The 19,905-nt window shown below is 69.0% G+C and overlaps 4 protein-coding genes across 4 annotated transcripts; 1 reads left to right on the top strand and 3 right to left on the bottom strand.

Annotated features, from left to right (window-relative positions):
- Window positions 1-173: 173 nt before the first annotated feature.
- On the bottom strand, window positions 174-3,155 carry CHLRE_08g384050v5 (uncharacterized protein). Its single transcript, XM_043065332.1, has 5 exons — window positions 2,787-3,155; window positions 2,404-2,454; window positions 1,575-2,058; window positions 1,264-1,271; window positions 174-1,011 (listed from the first exon to the last, which is right to left on the bottom strand). The coding sequence occupies exons 1-5, from the start codon at window positions 2,814-2,816 to the stop codon at window positions 907-909; spliced, it is 678 nt and encodes a 225-aa protein (XP_042922333.1). The 5' UTR covers window positions 2,817-3,155; the 3' UTR covers window positions 174-906.
- Window positions 3,156-3,335: 180 nt separating this feature from the next.
- On the top strand, window positions 3,336-13,161 carry CHLRE_08g384000v5 (uncharacterized protein). Its single transcript, XM_043065331.1, has 11 exons — window positions 3,336-3,886; window positions 4,347-4,415; window positions 4,949-5,078; window positions 5,463-9,815; window positions 10,213-10,358; window positions 10,649-10,756; window positions 11,105-11,245; window positions 11,550-11,611; window positions 11,757-11,865; window positions 12,158-12,232; window positions 12,556-13,161. The coding sequence occupies exons 1-11, from the start codon at window positions 3,611-3,613 to the stop codon at window positions 12,694-12,696; spliced, it is 5,610 nt and encodes a 1,869-aa protein (XP_042922332.1). The 5' UTR covers window positions 3,336-3,610; the 3' UTR covers window positions 12,697-13,161.
- A 209-nt stretch (window positions 13,162-13,370) lies between these two features.
- Window positions 13,371-16,395, bottom strand: CHLRE_08g383950v5 (uncharacterized protein). The gene is made up of 3 exons (XM_043065330.1): window positions 14,822-16,395; window positions 14,537-14,641; window positions 13,371-14,347 (listed from the first exon to the last, which is right to left on the bottom strand). Exons 1-3 carry the CDS (start codon window positions 16,289-16,291, stop codon window positions 13,949-13,951), a joined length of 1,974 nt encoding a protein of 657 aa, XP_042922331.1. The 5' UTR covers window positions 16,292-16,395; the 3' UTR covers window positions 13,371-13,948.
- A 628-nt stretch (window positions 16,396-17,023) lies between these two features.
- CHLRE_08g383900v5 (uncharacterized protein) lies at window positions 17,024-19,905 on the bottom strand. Its single transcript, XM_043065329.1, has one exon. It carries the CDS (start codon window positions 19,772-19,774, stop codon window positions 17,573-17,575), a length of 2,202 nt encoding a protein of 733 aa, XP_042922330.1. The 5' UTR covers window positions 19,775-19,905; the 3' UTR covers window positions 17,024-17,572.

Raw genomic sequence — 19,905 nt, 5'->3', positions numbered from 1 at the left:
CCCCCCCTGCCGTACGACCCCCCAAAAACCCCTCAGAACCCCTTAGTTTTTTGTCAGGTTGGTGCCAATCGACTGCTCTCGGTGAGCTCTATCGCTGTGTAAAATGATCCGCCTTGGGAACACACTTTGGCCGACCGACATGTGGACACGTAGACATGTCCAACCGTATGCCGACAAGTATCCTGATAGACTGGCCTGCTATGCAACGGCTTACTCCAATGTTATTTGATAGTACGAAATGTGCTGACACGTTCATCCATGCAAAAGTCGGCCGGCACCGGTTCCCCAGGCATCTCCCGACATGCCGACATGCCCCTCCCCAAACTACCCCATACTATGCATGTGTGCTCAGTCTGGGGTATACCTACGCACGCCTCGTTGAGCTGCACCCATTGCGCCGCGCGCTGCAGGACAGAAGCGCTAGGAACAAAACTTGGCACGAACCTGCGCAAAACCTCTTGGGACCCCCAGACCGACCGACCGACCGGCCACTTTGAGGGGTCATAACTTTGCACCCAGAAACCCATTTTCAATTTTGAAAGCGGATTCATAATTTTCTCGTTGAGCTCTATCCATTTGAGGCATGGGGTCTGTTTCGGAAGATTCTACCCCCCCCCTGGGCACAAGGCGGTTTGGGGGCTTCTCCATAGGAATTCGGACAAAACCCGCCCCAAACCCGGGCCAACAAAGTCTCACCCCGGACATTAACCCCAGGGAGGAATGTCTCGGAAACGGCCAAAATGGCCGATAAATGTCTGGAGACATTAAGATAGGAGCCCTGCCCATACCGTACGGCACGTTCGCACCCACCATACGCCTCTGCGTGCTGAGCTAGTTGAGGGATCCGCGCTAACCGCGCCACCCTACACATTCACCACCCCACGAGCCAGCTGGCCAGCTGGCCAGCTAGGGCCCCACGGTGGCGGCTGCGGCCAGCTGCGCCTGCACCCGGTTGTCCTCGTCCTCGTCCTCCTCGCTGTCGGACTCCAGGAAGTCGCCCGGCTGCTTGATCTGTGTGGCAAAGAACACAAGATAAATTATCTCTCCCGCTGCGTGCATGTGTGTTGTGGTCAGGTGTGGTGTGGAGGTACATATGACAGGGCGGGGCGGCAGTGGCGGCGGCGGGCCGCACCGACAGCCAGAGTCGACATTGTCCGGAGCCGCGTTCCACTACAGGCTACGGGGTACGGCGTGCGTTGTGCGACTGTGTGTGCGACTGTGTGTGGGAGCGATATCGAGCGGGGGCCGACATATCCCACGCACCTTCCAGCCTGTCGTCGGTTTTCGGCGGGAAAAGGGATGGAATGATGGATGGGGAGCCAGTGCCGAAGCAGGGCAGGGCCGTCATTCATCAAGGCACGCAAGTAAGGGCAGGGGCAAACAAAGCGGGCGGGATGAGTGTCATGCATCCGGGGGTGGGTGCCTCTGCCACCTCCAGATTGCGAACAACCATCCATCCCCTCCCAGCCACCCTCCCAGCCACCCTCTACTCGGCCTTGCCTTGCTCCTTACCACCGACCCCCCAGTCGCCAAACCTCGCGCCCATCCGCCCTCCCCCCTTAGGGACTGCTCACCGTCCGCCTTGAGCGCCACGCGCACCAGCGTCACCGTCAGGTCCGCCCCGCCCTCACCCTCACCACCAGCCCCAGCCCCCGCCCCTGCCCCTGCTGCTGCGGCCCCAACCTCCGCCTGCTTCTTGCCCTGCTGCTGCTGCTGCGCCGCCTGGCCGGGCCCCTCCGCTGCTACAGCCGCCGCCGCCAGCCGGTCCAGCCGCTGCTGCGGCTGCAGCTCGCGGCCGCGCAGCAGCACACGCTCCCAGGGCGCAGTGAAGCCGTCCAGCCGGACCAGGGCTGTAGCAGGCGGCCAGCCCTGGGCCGCCGCGTGCGCCGCCAGCAGGTCCGCCACCGTGGCGGCAGTAGCAGTGGCGGGGGCGGCAGCGGCAGTACCGGCCGTAGCAGGGCCAGGGGCGGGGGCAGCGGGGTCTGAGGCTGTAGCAGGGGCTCCAGAGGTGGCTGTTGCTGGGGTGTCAGGCAGCTCCAGCACGATGGGCTTCAGGCACTGCGTGTGTCAGCACGGTATGCATGCACGTGTGGCGGTGGGTGTGGGAGAGCGATCGTCATAGGAGGGAGAGCGATTGTCATAGGAGGGAAGTGCGGATGGACGGGTCAAAGCAGCGTCGCACGCCGGCTTATCGAAGCCTCACTCAGCACAGCCGTGGCGCCCAGCCGCCCAGTGCCCCACCCACCAAGTCCACGCCAAAGCACCACCATCCTCGCACTGATATGCTACCGGACACTCCCCCCGTTCCCCGCGCCTCCTCTCCTGCCATCCCTCTCCTCCGCGGCCCGCTTCCCACCGTGGCCCCCCGCCCCCCTCGTGGCTCCCGCGACCTCGCGAACCCACCTGCGTGTCAGTGGCCATGGACTCCTTCCAGTACAGACTCCAGTTCTCCACCTGCGGTGTGTGGGTGTGAAGGAGTGTGGAAGGGTGGGTGTAAAGGGGTGGAGGCGGGATGGTGGGCAGGAGAAGGGTGAGGCAGAGGTTTGGAGGGCGGGGACGGCGAGAGAGCAAGAGCGGCTGGTTGGGCGCCACCAACAGGGCGAGCCTGCGCCATCGGCTTCATCAGTTGCCTGTCTGTCTTTTGCCTAGTCGTGTAGGGAGAGTGTGAGCCGCTGTTTGGAAGGCCGCCCGTGCGCAGTGGGCGGCAGTAGCAGCAGCCAGTGCCGAAGCAGGGCAGCACCGCCTGCTGCTGGCGCCGCTGGCAACAAGGCAGCTGTTTCACGCACCTGGAGGCGGGGCTGCACGCGGATGCGCATTCTTGGGGTTGAGTAGGTCAGGCTTGGCAGCGGGGTTGCCTTGTGATACAAATTCTGAGTGCAGGGGCGCGAGATGTGGGAGAACTGAAGCCTGAGCCAGGCTCGGACGGTCCAAGCATGCTCATCTGGGATGAATCCAGGGATGAGTGCTGGGCGTTTTTGGTGTCAAGGAGTCGGTATCGCTGGATTGCTGCTACACAGAAAGGCGGAAGGCAACTTTCTTGCACGAGCAAATCTTGGCGCCAAACGCGGCATCGAAAGAGGATTACCACATGCCACACAGGAATGTCTGCTACGCCGACGCAGGCGCTCCCGTCCAAACGCTTCTTGCACGTATGCAAGAGGATATACGAGAAGTCATCGCGTTGTGTAGCATGTAGGCAAGTTGACCAACTCTCCCGGCGGACACACCTCTCTGCGCGCGAACAGCCTTTTGGGAGCCTGCACACGGTTTCGTGCCGTTCCATTGGCCGGACTCCAGCACTCCGCCCTTTACCCGTAACTGGATGCAATGTATCACTATGCAAATGCCCCCACGACTTCTGCATCATTCTTGCGTCCGCGGTCGACGGGCTGGGCTGCTTGCACAATTGGATACTATACTGGCGCACCAAGCGATCTGGCAGCCCAACGACACATCACAGCATTCAACAATTACTTGCTCCGAAACCGTTTCCTTGATTACGGGAACATATCAGTACTCACCGCGAAAAGAAGAATTCTCTTGCGCTTCCAGGTTACTCGCCACGGAACACAATCGGCATCAAATTTATTTTGAGTAGTACATAGTAATCATGCAGCTTTGCTCGAGCGGCCCTGCGGCTGCAGGGGCTGGCCACAAAAGCGAATGCAATCGTCAGCGCCTTGGCGGTCCTCGACTGCTGGTCATGCCGCGCGCGATCCAGGCTGGTGCTCCTACAAATCCTCTAAGCAAGCGCTGGGGCGCGGGCTGGAGATGGCCAGCAGGCCGGTGGTTGCCCCCCGCCGCGTCGACTGGTGGCGAAGGCCCTGCTTGCACCCCCCCGCCCACCGCACCGGGATCGCTTCCCATCCTTGAGGACCTGCCAAAGGCGAGGCCGCGTAAATCGAGCTAGCGGAAGGTTGTACTGGCGCCAGGACCGGGTTGCATGCGTGCCGGCTACGTCAGGGCTAAGGCCGTGTCGTGTTTGTGGCCGAAGTGCCGCCAGCTTCCGACACGCGTCCGCTTTATCCGACACGTCCGTTGGAAGCCCAAGCGCTCCCCACCACCACTGCTACGCCCCGCCCATGTCGCTAACATGTTCTGGTTGTCATGGCGGGCACTCGGCGCCGTGTCATACCCATATGCCGCGCAACAACCCGACCGCTGTCGCACCCCGGGCCAGACCCGTTGCAAACGCCTTACGCCCTCCCACCTGCACACCCACCTGCACACCCACCTACGCACCCACCTACGCACCCACCTACGCACTCCCCTGCACCGACCCACCCACCTACACCTGCACCCTCTCTACACCGGCGCCTGCTCTGTCCCCGCCCGCCTGCCTGCAGATGGACCTGCGGCGAGCCTTCATGTCGCACCACCAGCTGCTCAACGAGGCCGGACAGCGCCTGCTGCTGGTGCGCCGCGGCGGGGGCGGGGGCGGGGGCGGGGGGAGCGGCGTGTGGGGGTGTGTGGGGTTTCAGCGTGTGGGGGATGGGGCGTGAGAGGAGAGGGCAGCGGCAGAGCATTTCGGGCTACTTGGGTTGGGGTTGGGACTGAGGCTGCATAGGGCAGGCAGGCACCTACACACACACACACACACACACACACACACACACACACACACACACACACACACACACACACACACACACACACACACACACACACACACACACACACACACACACACACACACACACACACACACACACACACACACACATACACTGTCCTACGCGTAATGTTTTCCTTGTGCTCTTTAACACACACACACACACATGCGACCTCACATGTACACCGCGGCTGCACCACCGGCTCAACGCATCTTCCCCACCTCGCTAAGCTGCTCCGCCCCCGCCCCCTCCCGCCCCCTCCCGCCCCCCCTCCCGCCCCCTTCACTTCATATTTGATACACACCATCCCATGGATGGCTACCCCCTACCGCCAGGTGCGCTACCTGGGCAAGCGCAAGCTGCTGCTGCGCGAGCCGGACGACGTGGCGGCGGTGCTGGCGCGGCCCGGCGAGGACGCCTTCCGCAAGCACCCGCGCCAGCAGCGCGTCAGCGCATTCCTGGGAGGTGAGGTAGCGGGGGGGGGGGGCGGAGGGGCCGTGCTTGGCCAGTGGAGGGCGGACCGGGAGGGAGGGCGGCCGCGCGGATGAAGGCTATGGGGCGGGGGCCTGTGGGGCGAGGGCTGTGGGACGGGAGTGAAGGTGGGCGGAAGGGAAGATGGGCAGGGTTAGGTGGGAAAGGGCAGAGCGGCAGGGCGCACGCTCCCCGGCGATGCGCGCAATGTTGGGTTGTCCATCGCCGCTTTTATCACCCTGACCGCCTCCCACCTGCACACCTGATCCTCCGCCATGCCTCCTCTCCCGCCACCCTCCCTGACCCTCCCATCCCTCCCTCCCCCTCCCCTCCCTCCCCCTAACCTACCTCCCCCTCCCCCTCCCTCCCCGCCCTCAGCCGGCCTGGCCACGCAGCCCGACCGCCAGCGCCACGCCGCCCAGCGCGACGCCCTGGCGCCCGCCTTCCGGCCCGACGCCGTGCGGCAGCTGGACGCCGTCATGGCGGCGGCGGCGGAGCGGCTGGCGGAGGCGCTGATGGCGGCGGCGGAGGCGGAGGCGGAGGAGGCGGAGGCAGTGGCCGCCGCTTCCGGCAGTAGCAGCGGAGCTGCGGGCGCGGCTGCAGGTGCGGGTGCGGGTGCTGCAGCCGGGGAGCTGCAGGTTGAGATGCAGGACCTGCTGAAGCGGCACTCGCTGGACCTGTTGGGGCTGGCGGCGCTGAGGTCGGACATGGGGGCGCTGCGCCGCTCGCCGGTGATGGCGGCGGCGGGCGGCGCCGCTGCAGCAGCAGCAGCAGCCAGGCTGCCGCCGGCGGCGGCGACCAAGGAGGCGGGCAAGGCCGGCGCCGGGGCGGCAGGCGTCGCCAAGGCGGCGGCGGACACGGCGCGCACGGCGGCGTTTGCGGCGGTGGCGGCGGTGGAGGAGCTGGTGAATGGGTACGTGAGCCCGGGGGAGCTGGCGCTGCTGAATGCGGAGTTCGATGTGGTGGCGGCGGCGGGTGCGCGGCCGATGGCGGGGGGCAGCGGCGCCGCAGCCGCGTCTGCGGCGAAGAAGGCGACGGAGGTGGCGAAAGCGGCGGCGCTGGCGTCAGCGGCGGCGGTGGAGGAGCTGGTGAGCGGGACGGTGAATGAGGGCGAGCTGGCGCTGCTGAATGCGGAGCTGCAGCCCGCCGGCGCCGCCACCTCGCGCGCCGCCGCCGCCAGTGCCGCCGCCGCGGCGGCGCGCGCCGCCGCCGTCGCGGCCGCCGCCGCCGTTGAGGAGCTGGTGACGGGCTACGTGCCGCCTGACGAGGTGCGGCTCATGTCGGCGCAGCTCGAGTCTGCCGCCAGCAGTGGCAGCAGCAGCAGCGGCGGCAGTGGCAGTGGCAGCGCCGCTGCCAAGAAGGGCGAGCCGCCGCTGGCGGCGGCGATTGCCGCCGCCAGGTCAGCCGCGGCGGCGGCGCGGCAGGCGGCGGCGGACGCCGCCGCCGCCGTCGGCAAGTTGGTGGTGGAGTACGCGGCCGTGGACACGACGATCGAGTCGGCCGTGATCAACAAGCCGGTGGCGTCGGCGGCCGCCGCCAGCAAGATGGCGGCGGCGGCGGCGCGCACGGCGGCGGTGGTGTCGGCGGCGGCGGCGGAGGAGCTGGTGGGCGGGTACGTGGGCCCGGAGGACATCACCGCCCTCGACGCGCAGCTGCAGCCGGCGGCCATGGCCCGGAGCGCGGCGGAGGCGGCCAGGGCGGCGGCCGCCGCGGCGCGCACCGCCGCCGTTGCGTCGGCGGCGGCGGTGGAGGAGCTGGTGACGGGGTACGTCGGGGAGGGCGACCTGGCCCTGATTGAGGCGGAAGTGGACAGCGTGGTGCCGGCGGCGGCAGTGGCAGCGGCGGCGGCGGCGGGCGGGGCCAGTGGCGGCGGCGGTGCGGGCGGCAGGACGCTTGCGTCAGCCGCGTCGGCGCGTGTCGCGGCGGACGCGGCGCGCACTGCGGCGCTTGCGGCTGCGGCTGCGGTGGAGGAGCTGGTGAGCGGGTACGTGGCCCCCGGGGAGCTGGCGCTGCTGGAGGCGCAGCTCAAGCAGGCGGGCGGCGGCGGCGGCCCGTCCGGGACAGCCCTCGCCGCCAAGACCGCGGCGGCCAGGGGCGCGGTGGCGGCGGCGCGGGCCGCCGCGCTGACGGCCGCTGCCGCGGTTGAGGAGCTGGTGACGGGCTATGTCGGGGAGGGCGACCTGGCCCTGATTGAGGCGCAGCTGCGCAGCGGCGACGGCGCCGCCGCCTCGCCGCGCAGCGGCGCCCTGGCGTCCGCCGCCGCCGCCAAGGCCGCCGCCGAGGCCGCCCGCGCCGCCGCACTCGCCTCCGCCGCGGCGGTGGAGGAGCTGGTGAGCGGGTACGCGGGCGCCGGGGAGCTGGCGCTGGTGGGCGCGGAGGTGTTGGCGGTGGAGGCCCAGGTGGCGGCGGCGGCGCGCGCCGCCGCCGAGACCGCCAGCGCCGCCGCCGCCTCGTCGGCCCAGGCGCTGGAGCAGCTGCTCACCAGCTACGTCGTGGCTGGGGATCTCGCAGTGCTGGCGGCGGGGCTGGCGCCGCCGGAGCGACAGGCGCTACAGCCGGCGGCGGCGGCGGCAGTGCCGTCGGGCCCGGCAGCCGCCGCCAAGGCGGCGGCGGACGCGGCGCGCCGGGCTGCGGTGGCGGCCGTGGCGGCGGTGGAGGAGCTGGTGAACGGCTACGTCACGCCAGGGGAGCTGGAGCTGCTAGACGCGCAGCTGGGTGGCGGTGGTGGTGGTGGTAAGGCGGCCTCGGCCAGGGCGGCGGCGGACGCGGCGCGCAGTGCGGCGCTTGTGGCGGCGGCTGCGGTGGAGGAGCTGGTGAGCGGGACCGTGGCCCCCGGGGAGCTGGCGCTGCTGGAGGCGCAGCTGTCGGCGAGCAGTGGGAACGCGGTGGAGGCGGCCAGGGCTGCGGCCGCCGCGGCGCGCACCGCCGCCGTCGCGTCGGCTGCGGCGGTGGAGGAGCTGGCGACGGGGGCTGTGGGAGATGGCGACATAGCGCTGCTGCAGGCGCAGATGTCCGCCTCCGGTGCCGATGCGTCCAAGGCAGCTGCCGCCAAGGCGGCTGCGGAGGCGGCCCGCGCAGCCGCCCTGACCTCGGCAGCGGCTGTGGAGGAGCTGGTGAGCGGGTACGCGGGCGCAGGGGAGCTGGCGCTGCTTGATGCGCAGCTCTCGGCGGGCGGGGGGAAGGCGGCGCCGGGCACAACTGCCTCCAAGGCGGCAGCGGCGCAGGCGGCGGCGGCGGCCGCGCGGACAGCCGCACTGACGGCGGCGGCGGCGGTGGAGGAGCTGGTGTCTGGGTCTGTGGCTCCAGGAGAGCTGGCGCTGCTTGACGCGCAGCTGCGTAGCGGCGGCGGTGGCGGCGGCGGTGCGTCCAGCAGCACGGGCACGGGCAGTGGCTCAGCCGCTGCCGCCGCCGCCGCCAAGGCGTCGGCAGATGCGGCGCGCGGTGCCGCCCTCGCTGCGGCCGCGGCGGTGGAGGAGCTGGTGAATGGGTACGTGAGCGCAGGGGAGCTGGCGCTGCTGGAGGCGCAGCTGGGCAGTGCGGGGCCCGCGCCTGACGCCGCCACCGCCTCCGCTGCCAAGGCCGTTGCGGCGAAGAGCGCGGCAGGGGCGGCACGTGCGGCCGCGCTGGCGGCGGCGGCTGCAGTCGAAGAGCTTGTGAGCGGGTATGCAGGAGCGGGCGAACTCGCGCTGGTCGACGCACAGATCTCGGCTTCGGACTCGGCTGCCGGCAAAGCGGCGGCGGCGAAGGGTGCGGCGGCAGCGGCGCGCACGGCAGCGCTCACAGCTGCGGCGGCTGTTGAGGAGCTGGTCAACGGATACGTCAGCCAGGGACAGGTGGAGCTGTTGCAAGCGCAGATGTCGTCGTCTGGTTCAGCTGCTGACAAGGCGGCGGCGGCGAAGGGCGCGGCAGGGGCAGCGCGCGCAGCCGCGCTAGCAGCGGCGGCAGCGGTGGAGGAGCTGGTGAGTGGGTATGCGGGTGCGGGCGAGCTTGCGCTGGTCGACGCGCAGCTGTCAGCCTCCGGCTCCGCCGGATCAAAGGCGGCGGCGGCGAAGGGCGCGGCGGCGGCGGCGCGCACGGCAGCGCTTGCGGCGGCGGCAGCGCTGGAGGAGCTTGTGAGCGGGTACGCGGGTGCTGGGGAGCTGGCGTTGGTTGATGCGCAGCTGCGGAGCGGCGGTGGTGGTGCGCCCAGCAGCAGCGGCACCAGCGACGGCGGGCCAGCGACGGCCCAGGCGGCGGCGGACGCGGCGCGCCGGGCTGCGGTGGCGGCCGTGGCGGCGGTGGAGGAGCTGGTGAACGGCTACGTCACGCCAGGGGAGCTGGAGCTGCTAGACGCGCAGCTGGGCGGCGGTGGTGGTGGTGGTGGCAAGGCGGCCTCGGCCAGGGCGGCGGCGGAGGCAGCCAAGGCGGCGGCGCTTGCCTCCGCCGCTGCCGTGGAGGACCTTGTGAGCTCCGCCTACACGGGCTCAGGGCAGCTAGCGCTGCTGGAGGCGGAGATGGAGGTGGCGGCGGCGTCAGCCGCCGCCGCCGCCGCGGCTGGCGGCGGCTACGCGGCTGTGGGCGCCGACGTGGACGTCGTAACGCTGATGACGGAGATCGAGGCGGCCTCGCTGTGGCTGCTGATGGCGCTGCCCGTGCCCAACGAGCTGCTGCCGGGGTACGGCACGTACGAGGCCAATGTACGGCGGCTGGACGAGCTGGTGTACGACATGGTGCGGCGGCGGCGGGAGGCGGGTGAGTGGCTGTGGCGTGCGGGAGCTGGAGGCGGGGGGAGGTGAGGCTGGATTTGGCAGAGGGGTGGGTGCTGGTCATGTGGTGACGCAGCCGCGCTCGTGTGTGGCGTGGCCCGGCCTCGTATGCCGGTTGCCCCATGTGGTGTGTGGGTCAACCCAATCTTGCGGCGTGCATGTGCGTTACGACCCTACGACCACAAATCGCTTGGGTCACTGCGGCAACATGCTCCGAGTCATTCGGGTCACACCTGCCTGCTGCCCCACCACACACTCCACCTACCCTGCCTCGTCTCTTGCCCCATCACACACTCCGCCTACCCTGCCTCGTCGCTTGCCCCACCACACACCCCGCCTACCTGCCTCCTCTCTTGCCCTGCTTCGTACCGTGCCGCATTTAGGCGTGGCCGCCGGCGACAAGGACCTGTTGGCCTTCCTGCTGCGGGCCCAGCAGCAGCAGCAGCAGCAGCAGGAGGGCGGCGGCGGCAGTAGCAGCAGCACGGCGGCGCCGGTGGCGGAGCTGAACGACAAGCTCATCCGGGATGAGGTACGGCAGCTGCAGCGGGGGCATGCGGGGGGCAGGGGGGTAGCAACGTGTGGTGCTCCGAGCTAGCCACGGCATTGCCTGCTCCTTACATGGGCGTCTGTGACTCTTTGCTGACTCCCACCGGCCGCCCCGATCGGCCACACAACTGCTTCGCCACCAAACCGCGTCAACGACCTCAACCGCCACCCTCGCTTCCCAACCCTCGCCGCCCCTGTGTCGTACGCATAGCCTGTCCTGGGCGTGTGTTTCTCCCGTGACCCCGTGTGCGCCCCGCCCCTCCGCCCCACCAGCTGGTGACCATGCTGCTGGGCGGCACCGACACCTCGGCGCTCACAGTCGCCTTCGCGGCCTGGCACCTGGCGGCGGAGCCGCAGCTGCAGGCAGAGCTGCGCCGAGAGGTGGGGGCGCGGTCTGGGGGCGGCGAGCGGTGGGGGTGGAGGTGGTCGGTGGGGGTGGAGGTGGGGGTGGAGGTGGCCAGGTATGAAGGGAGGATGGCAGGGGTCGGCGGCGAGGCGGCGGGGTTGAGCGGGCAGTGGGTGTGGCAAGATGGGAGGGTGACATCGCGAGAGGAGCCGGAGGCAGATTGCGACCGCTCGGGGAATGCCGCACCGTAAACACACACACACACACACACACACACACACACACACACACACACACGCACACACACTCGCTCGTGGTTCGTCGACGCGCAACCCCTCTCCCCCTCCTGGGCCCCGGCCCCCCTGCATTTGTGCCCCCGCCAGGTGCTTGGTGTGCTGGGCGGCCGCGCGCTGGGCGAGCTGCGGGCGGAGGACGTGAAGGCGATGCCGCTGCTGGCGGCGGTGGTAAACGAGACGCTGCGGCTGCACCCGCCGCTGGCCGAGATCACCCGCGTCGCCACACAGGTGCGTGCGGGCGGCCGCGTGGTTGGGCAACCCGGGGGCGATGCGCAGGAGCGGTGGTGCAGCGTCAGTATGTGGTACCCACCACTGACAGCCGGCCCGTGTCATGAGCGCCGTGGACATCTTCCATTGCCCCTACCTCATCAAGGGGCGTTACCCATACCTCCGTACGGTACCTGGGGCTCCATGTCTGCTTGCCGTGAAATCTCCGCTACACTCCCAACCTCCACTTCTCCCCCCCTCCCGCACCCCACTCCCTCCCCCCGTCCGCCCCCCCCCCCCCCGAATGTACCCCCCCTCCTGTCAGGACGAGGTGGTGGGCGGCCACTGTGTGCCCAGTGGCTCCACCGTGGTCGCCTGCCTGTACAGGTGGGGGGTGGGAGGAGCGGGCGGCGTGAGGGGGCGGCTTCAGGAGGGGCAGGGTCAGGGGGCGGAGGGGGGGGGGGTGAAGTTTGGGCGCTCCCAGTGCGAAACGAGGGACACACTATAGCCCCCGCACTGCTGCCCCCCGCAGCATGCAGCGCCACCCGGGCATCTGGCCGCGGCCCGAGGACTGGCTGCCCGCGCGCTGGCTGCCCGCGGCGGCGGCAGGCGGCCGGGCGGAGGAGCTGGGGCCCAAGCAGGTGCGGCGCAGCGGGAGGGGGGTGTGGAGGGGGGCAGCGGGAGGGCGGAGGGGGGCAGCGGGGGGCGGGGGGGGGGCAGTGCGTGTGTACGCGCGTGCTGGCGCCGATGGCGGTTGACTGGTGCGGAGGCAAACACCGGCGCCCTGCTGGGGATGGGATGGGGATGGGATTGCCCCTGTCCTAAGTCGTGTCGAGCACGTACTTGCCCACGCTCGACGTCTGGCATACGGACACCTCCCTCCCTCTCCCTGCCATGCCGGCTGCCCCTCTCTTCTGTCCCTCCCGCCCGCAGCCCAACGCCTTCCTGCCGTTCGGCGTGGGCTCGCGCAGCTGCATCGGCCGCCACTTCGGGCTGCTCAGCACGCAGGTGCGGAGGGGGGGAGGGTGGAAGAGAAGTGGAGGAGGGGAGGGAAGCGGGGGCGAGGGTTGGGGCACGCATGGTGCGTGGCCGCGGGCCTTTCGGGACCGTGGCCCACATGGCGGCAAGTGGGTTTGGCTTCTGCAGGGGCCTGGGCTTTTGGTTTAGGTCTCACAGTGGCGCACTGACCCAAGCAACAGCCCTCCACGCCACTGCCCGCCCGTAGCACCTCCACTTGACTGCTTCGTCGCCCGCCTGCGGCCTGCCCCCACTGCCCCGCCCACTCCCGCGCCCAACCCTGCGCCCACTCCCACTCCACCGCCCACCTGCAGCTGACGCTGGCGGCGCTGGTGGCTCGCTTCGAGGTGCTGCCGCCCGCGCCGCCCGCGCCCACCGCCCTGGACTGGAGCCAGTCCATCGTCATCACCTCCCGCAGCGGCGTGTGGCTGCGGCTGAGGCCGATCAGGCAGTAGCAGTGGCAGCAGAAAGCGGGGGCAGTGGTAGCGGTAGCGGGGGCGATGATGGCAGTAGCAGATGCGGGGGTCTCGGGATGTTATTGCACCGCTGCACTGACGGTACCAGGGTGCGGCGGAGGGTAGATGCCAAGACTGCTTGACCCCCACCACGGCAGGTGTGCCTTAGCCTATCAACTCCGGTCGACAACTGCGCGTGACAAATGTCCATGTGTAGCAGACTGTATAAGTACAACTCACGATGCAAGGGCATTCGTGCATTTGGTTCGTGTTCGTGCTGTGGCTGGAGATAGTTCGCTGCCCCACGCGCCTGGCAAAAAAGCCCCACGAAACCAGTCGAGTCGCCCGGCGACGGCGTTGTTGCTGGATGGCTGCGTAATGTGCTGTGGCAGCACATAGCTTGCTGCCTCACGGCCCTCACCCGCCCGGCGGCATGTGGTGTGGTGTATGTAAAGCTCGGAAACACCCAGTGCCTGTATCTTCCACCCAGCGTACATGTCGTATTCCACGGAGCGTAGACGTTCTGGAGTGGCGAGGGTAGGTATGTTGGGGGGAGTTCAGTCGGGCTGTCAGGGGCTGCGGCCTGCGCGCCTCAGGCAGCCGGGCAGCACCTGTTCGTTTGCTGGTGCGGTAGTGCCCTCGCGGGCTCACGCACCCGGCGCCCAGCCGGTCGGTATGCACGCGGGTTACAGCCATGCAGGTCGGTGACGGACACCTGTACCCTGCTGAGTGCGGCAGCCGGTGACAGGCCTGACAGCACATGCACTGATACCCTCCAGGCAGTGACACACACACGGGGCGCAGCTCCTGCACGAGCTGCGCCCCGTGTTTCCACACGTGTTTCCAGGCGCCCTGCATACCGTGCCGTCGTATCCGCACCCCTACCCGCGCCCGCCCCGCTTGCATCACCTGCCCAGCAGCTCGGCCGCCCCACTGCATCCGTGTCTGCGCCCAATGCGCACAGCGCCCCGCCCGCCAGCAGCCACTCCACCACTCCCACTGCGGAGCTAGACCCAGTAGTTTCGTGTCGCCATCACCACGCGAGCTCCTCTCCACACCCCCAAGGCCATGCCATGCCTGCCCGCCAGCCGCCGGTGCCAGCGCACCCCAAAAGCCTACGGCTCTACAACGTCATGTTCGCTTGTGCGTGTTGCGTTTTTTCAAGCACGTCAAGCCTGACGGCGTACATCTTACTCTGTGCACAGCCTGCTGGCTCATAAGCTCATAGCCCACAAACTAACCAGGCGATGAACTACGCGCCACCGGCGGCCCCTCCCAGCGCCGCCCCCACCTCCGCCACCAGCCCCGCTAGCCACTGCACACGGCGCGGGGCGTCGTACGGCTGGCCGGACTCGCACAAAGCTCGCAGCTGCACCAGGGCAGCATGCAGCTCGGCCGTCCAGCGCACCTGCTGGCCCTGCGGGTCCTGCTGTCCGTCGGCTGCCTCCGCCCCACGCCGCCGCCCCACCAGCCACTGGAGCGGGGCGATCCACGAGTGGGCCTTGCTGGCTGGCGATCCCACCGCCTCCACCACCAGGCTCTCCAGCATCTGCTGCCTGGACGCCGCCACAAGGCCGCGGCGCACCAGCCAGTCCGCCGCCGCCCAATTACCGCTTTTTAACACGGACTTAAACGCGCTCAAGGGCAGCGGCTGCAGCGGGCAATAGGCGAATGGACCGCTTGCATGCAGATATAGGTAGGCAGTTGCGACCTACTCAAAACAGCGAGTCCGAGGCCCGGTGCTTGGGCGCCACGCCTGGAAGAAGCGACGCCAGCAGCAGCCGAGCCAGAAGCCTGGCGTCCATGTGCAACCCTTGCCGTCCGACGTCTATCCACCCACCTTCGGCGCCTGCCCCTCAGCTGCCTCCAGCGCCGCCACCGCCCACTCCAGCGCCTCCTCGCTGCCGCCCTCCGCCACCGCCGCCAGGTTGATGGCCGCGCCGCGCTGCGGCATGTGACAAGGATGAGGCAAACGAGCGCGAAAGAGTCACATGCGCAGTGCACACACACACACACACACACACACACACACACACACACACACACGTGTGACACATGCTTTTGTTGAATGGGTGCTGGTTGCCTGCATCAGCCCCACAACCCGCACCTCCCCCTCACTACACACCTGCTGGTGCAGGTGCTGCAGCAGCGGCAGGTCAGCGCCAATGACCGCCGCGCGCCGAAACACAGACGACCAGTGCTCGGCACCACTGCCCTGCGCCATGGCCCCCGCCGGCTCCTCCAGAACGAGGTTGCGCAGGGATACTAAGCGCTCGCGGCGCCCAGGCAAGGGCCAGGCCCCGCTGTGCAGCATTTGCAAAATGATGTGAACCCCAACCTCGAGGCCCCGCTCCCGCAGCAGCCGTAGCACGGGGACGTGGCCGCGCCCAGCTGCTTCCATAGCAATGACCTGCATCACTGCTTGCTCCTCCGCCGGCCGCTGTGCGCCACCATCACCGCCTGCCGCTGCCAGCCCACCGCCAGCCGCCGCCGCCGTGTGTCGTGCCAGCAGCGCCGGCAGCTGGTCGAGGCAGAACTCCACCGCCGCAATGCTGCCGATGACGCCGGCCGCCTTTGGTGCCAAGTCTCTAACCAGGTCCCCCAGGCCGCGGGACGCCAGCAGCTGCAGCCGCCGTGGAAAGTCCGGCCGCTGCATGAGCTCAGCCATCTGCTCCATGACGTCCAACTCTTCCTCATCCCACTCGCCGACAGCACCACGCCACTGCGCCCACAGCCAGTCGCACTTGGCGGCCCAGTCGGGCGTGGGGCTGGCCGCGGCACTGAGCAGGAGGACCTGCTTATCCTGCACAGCTTCCTCCAACAGCAATCCGCCTAACGGTTCGTAGTACTGCTGCAGCACCGCCAGCGGGCAGCCGAACGCCACGGCGTCCAGCACGTAGGTCCCCTTCCCAGGCGCCTCCAGGTCCAAAGGAAAGCGAGCCGCCAGCTGCCGCAGCAGCTGCACCTGGCCGCCTGCCGCAGCGGCCGCCATCCAGCCGAAAGACCAGCGCTGGTCATCATCCTCACCAGCCGTACGCTGCAGCGCCCACTCCACCACATGCTCATGACCGGCGTAGCATGCTGCCGAAAGAAGGTAGTTGGGCAAGTTGAGCGCACGCCCTGGGACTGTGTCCACCAGCCACTCGCACACGGGCAGACTGCCGGAATGACCAGCCGCTTCCGGAACCCGCTGGCGGTCCCAATCGCAGCCCTCCGTCTCGAACAGCCGCCGGCAAGCTGCCAGGTCGCCCGCAGTGATTGCGGACTCAAGCGCGTCGGCTTCGATAACCGTCCCGCAATGCGCCAGGGCCGCGTCCAGGCTGGGCGGGTGGTGGCTGGACGCGGCAAGGCACAGCAGCTGGTGGCGCTGCCAGCGGGACAGGGCGCGCCAGGGCTCGGGGCGGCCCCAGTGCGCCACAAAGGCAGCTCCGGGCCAGGGATGAGCAGCTATCGCAATCGAAATATCACTCGAATCAAATCGCTTGAGCGTGCGCGGCTCGCCACGCAGCTGGATGCGGTGATATCGCTCCCGCAATGCGGCAGCGACCTCTTTGCACGTGAGTTTGAAGCCGGTCGCCACATAGTTGGAATGCATGTAGCTGGATATGCCTTGGATCAGCCCGTAGCTAAGAATTGAGGATACGTTTTCGGTCGACATTTGCAAAGTGTTGGCCTCACAGGTCCTCAGTTGCTCTAATGACATATGAATATCTGCATTTGCAACACGAATAGCACAATTTACGGCAGCGGCCAGGTAGCGACTACACTGGCACCATCCTGGCGGCAAGCATGATGGTTGTCGCTGTCAGCAGCTGTCAGCATGTTTCAACAACAGGCCGATTCCCGCGACCTTCCCGGCTTTCCTGCATCGGCCTGACACCCTGCACGCGTCCAGCCGCCGCGTCAGGCCAGGGCTAGGACATCCAACGGCACCTTCGGAGTGCGGGCGCCTCTGGGCCTGAGACAAGATGTGGTGTCAGTAGTCCTAATAACTGACAGGCCTCGACTGAGCGCTGTACCTACCTGCCCGCCATCCCCAGGCGGCGAAACCCACTTGCGCGCCGCTGTCGTAATGGCGGTCACGCTGTCACACATAAAAGATACAAATACGTTGGCTGCAAGAAGGACAAGGGGTGTCAACCAGGAATGTTGAGCTGAGCCCCTGCTGAGTCGTTGGTACCGTATGCGTACTGTCGTGTCTCAACTCACTGTTTACGGTCCGCAGCGCTGCACAAGTCGCCAGCAAGGCAGTAACCCTCTTGCAAGGTGCGAGGAGACGGGGCAGGCGCTCGCGGCAAGGTGATTTGGTGCTGGGGGGACTGCGCGTGAGGACCTCCGGGCACGGTGGGACCGCGTCCCTGACTGACGACGCTTGACAAATGCTGCCGCTAGCAACAGCCTCACGCATGCCGCTACCTCAACACAAACACAACAAACACATGTCTACAGCTGCCGTATGTGAAGGTGGCGCATACAGCCGTCCTGGCCAGCAGTCTAGCGGCAAGAGGCTTAACGCAACATGAAGGGACGCTGTGGCGACCCCACTTTCACACGGAGCAGCCCACAGCCAGTCTTTGCAAACCTCGCCACAATCGACCCACATAGAAATGGAAGTTGGAGACCGGTACGCCAACATGAGGGGCACACACACACACACACACAAACACACACGGCATTCGCAAGCATACGGTAGTCCTGACCCTTCCCCCCTCCCGCTTTCGTAGCACGCCGCGTGCTCAAGCGGCTCCCACCGGGCAAACAGGTCCCGAGTCCAGTGCAATCAACCAATGACACAACCCGCACAGCGCCTGCAGCAGTGCCCACACATACCTCATTACCGATCATGCTACAGCTACCGCTGCTGCTACTGCTGCTGCTACTGCTGCTGGCCCTCTTCCTCGTGCCCCTGCTGCTGCCGCTGCTGCCCCTGCCCCTGCTGCTGCTGTTGCGGCGGCTTGCGACGGAAGAACAGGAAACGCCGCCGCGGCTGTGGCCGCCCCTGTGCCGCCGCCGCCGCTTCCTGACCTGCAGCAGCGGCCCCGCCTGCCGCCACCCCACTGCCTCCGGCGCCGGCGTCCGCACCACCGCCGCCGCCGCCCACTGGAGCGCCACCTGACCCGTTGTGCCCAGCCACCGGCCCAGCCCGCTCCTGCGGCTGCTGCTGTGGCAGCGCTACCGGCCCTGTAGCGTGCGCCTCTGCCTGCACCGGACCTACTGCCTCTCCGGGCGCCCCAAGCCGTGGCGGCATCGCCCGCTCAGGCGCCCCAGCAGCTGCAGGTGCCGCCTGCGGCGCCGCCTCCGGGGGCACGACCGCGCGCGCCACCAAAGGCGGCGGCTGCGGTAGCGGCTGCAGCTGCTGCTGCCCCATCCTGTCCGCAGCGGCTGCCTCCCTAAGCAGCACGTCACGGACCCCCACGCCCACGCCCACGCCCACGCCCACGCCCACCTCCAGCGGCGCCGGCGCCTCCGCCAGCAGCTCCTGCAGCTCGCGCTGGTGCTGCAGCAGCCCCACCACCTGCAGACCCGCGTCGCGGCCCGCAAAGTGCCGCACCGCGTCCAGCAGCTCCTCCCCCATGACCAGCTCCTCCGCAGCGGCGGCGGCGGCGGCGGCATCCGCGTCAGCGTCCGCGTCCGCCGCCGCGACACCCGCCCGGCCCGCGGCGGCCGCGCCTGCGGCGCCGCGGCCGGCACGGGCGCCCCCGGCCCCCGCCCTGCCGGCCAGCCGCGCACCACCGCCACCTGCGCCTCCAGGACCTCCTCCGCCTCCGCCCGCGCCGCCTGCGCCTCCGGCTCCGAACATCAGCCGGGCCGCGCCGCCCCGGCCGCCCAGCCCGGTGCCCGCCGCCTGGGCCGCCGCCGCCGCGAGTGCATCGGGCCTGAGGCCGGGCGGCAGGCGCCAGCGCACCTGCAGCTGGATGCCGCGCTGGCACATGGGACAGGTGGGCGTGGCGCCCGTGGCTGCGCACTGCTCCATCCACTGCATCAGGCAGGCGTGGTGGTAGGCGTGCCCGCAGGGCAGCGACCAGCCACACTCAGCCACCTCCTCCTCCTCCTGAGCCTCCTCGTCGGCCTCCTCTGCCGCATCTGCCGCGGCCTCCTCGTCCATGCCTGGCCGCCGCTGCGCTGGCCCTTCCTGCACTGGTGCCTCAGGCTCCGGCTCGGCAGGCGTTGCGGGCTCGAGTTCAGACCCTCCCGCAACCGCCTCCCCACCGGGCTGGGGCACCGGCCCTTCCTGCCCCTCCAGTCGCGGCCCCCCATTCACACTCCCACTCTCACTCCTGCTGCGCCTCTGCCGGGCCACTGCCGCAGTCGCCGCCGCAGTCGCCGCCGCCGCCACGTCTGGCAGGGACGCGGCAGAGCCCAGGGCCGAGGTCGGCGCAGACGCCCCCGACAGAGCAACAGCCCGCCCCGGGCCGCCCTCGCCGCCGACGCCTTTGCTGCCGCCGGCGGTGCTGCCACTGGCGATGGTGCTGCTGCGGGCACTGGGCGAGTCGGGCGGCGGCGGCGCCAGCGGTGAGCCCGCCTCCGCTGCAACCGATGAAGCCGTGTCGTCTACCTGTCCCCGCCGACGTCCCAGCCCAGTCCTGCGGCCGTGGCCGTGGCTGTGGCTGTGGGTGTGCTCGTGCCTAAGGTGTAGACCGCACTCGCCGCCACTGCTACTGCCGGCACCGCAGTCGCTGCCACCGCCGCCGCCACTCGCCGCCCCGCTGCCGTCTCCGCCTGCTCCGCTTCCCTCGCCACGGCCTTCGCCGTCGGTCGTGGACGCGCCGCCGCCGCCGCCTCGCTCTCTCCCACTGCCACTGCCTTCACCCCTGTTGCTGCCATTCCTGCTCCTGCGTCCACCACCTCCACTGCCACTACCCGCTGCCCCTGCAGCCGCCGCCGCCGCTGCAGCTAAAGCTGCCGCCGCCCCTGCAGCCCCCGCCCCTCCTCCTGCCGCCCCTCCTCCTGCCGCCGCCCCTCCTGCCGCCTGCTGGGCGGGCGCGGCCATGGCGCCCCAGCATATGGCGCAGCTGCCGCCCATGCGCTCCACCTGGTCGGGCGTGGCGGGCAGCAGCGCCTTGATGGTCACCTGCATTGGGGGGGATGTGCAAGGATGTTTAGGTGTTGTAGGCGGCTCTGTGCCAATTAGCGAGAGCTATTGCCCTAAGCCGGTGCCGACCCGGCTAACAATAGCAAGACCTTAGCAGGGCTAGTGCACAGGTCACC

This window comes from Chlamydomonas reinhardtii, chromosome 8 (assembly GCF_000002595.2).
Source record: "Chlamydomonas reinhardtii strain CC-503 cw92 mt+ chromosome 8, whole genome shotgun sequence".
NCBI lineage: Eukaryota > Viridiplantae > Chlorophyta > Chlorophyceae > Chlamydomonadales > Chlamydomonadaceae > Chlamydomonas > Chlamydomonas reinhardtii.
This window is presented reverse-complemented; position numbering and strand designations above follow the sequence as displayed.

Excerpts from the sequence above, each read along its gene's own strand:
- CHLRE_08g383950v5 (XM_043065330.1), bottom strand. The coding sequence starts at position 16,291 with ATGCATTCCAACTATGTGGCGACCGGCTTCAAACTCACGTGCAAAGAG. Across the intron at positions 14,642-14,821 it reads TGCAGCACCTGCACCAGCAG|CGCGGCGCGGCCATCAACCT; the intron begins GTGTGTAGTGAG and ends CACATGCCGCAG. Across the intron at positions 14,348-14,536 it reads CTGAGGGGCAGGCGCCGAAG|CCGCTGCCCTTGAGCGCGTT; the intron begins GTGGGTGGATAG and ends TGCCCGCTGCAG.
- CHLRE_08g384050v5 (XM_043065332.1), bottom strand. The coding sequence starts at position 2,816 with ATGCGCATCCGCGTGCAGCCCCGCCTCCAG. Across the intron at positions 2,455-2,786 it reads GCGTGCAGCCCCGCCTCCAG|GTGGAGAACTGGAGTCTGTA; the intron begins GTGCGTGAAACA and ends CACACACCGCAG. Across the intron at positions 2,059-2,403 it reads CCATGGCCACTGACACGCAG|TGCCTGAAGCCCATCGTGCT; the intron begins GTGGGTTCGCGA and ends TGACACACGCAG.
- CHLRE_08g384000v5 (XM_043065331.1), top strand. The coding sequence starts at position 3,611 with ATGCAGCTTTGCTCGAGCGGCCCTGCGGCTGCAGGGGCTGGCCACAAA. Across the intron at positions 5,079-5,462 it reads CGTCAGCGCATTCCTGGGAG|CCGGCCTGGCCACGCAGCCC; the intron begins GTGAGGTAGCGG and ends CCCCGCCCTCAG. Across the intron at positions 11,866-12,157 it reads AGGAGCTGGGGCCCAAGCAG|CCCAACGCCTTCCTGCCGTT; the intron begins GTGCGGCGCAGC and ends TCCCGCCCGCAG.
- CHLRE_08g383900v5 (XM_043065329.1), bottom strand. The coding sequence starts at position 19,774 with ATGCAGGTGACCATCAAGGCGCTGCTGCCCGCCACGCCCGACCAGGTG.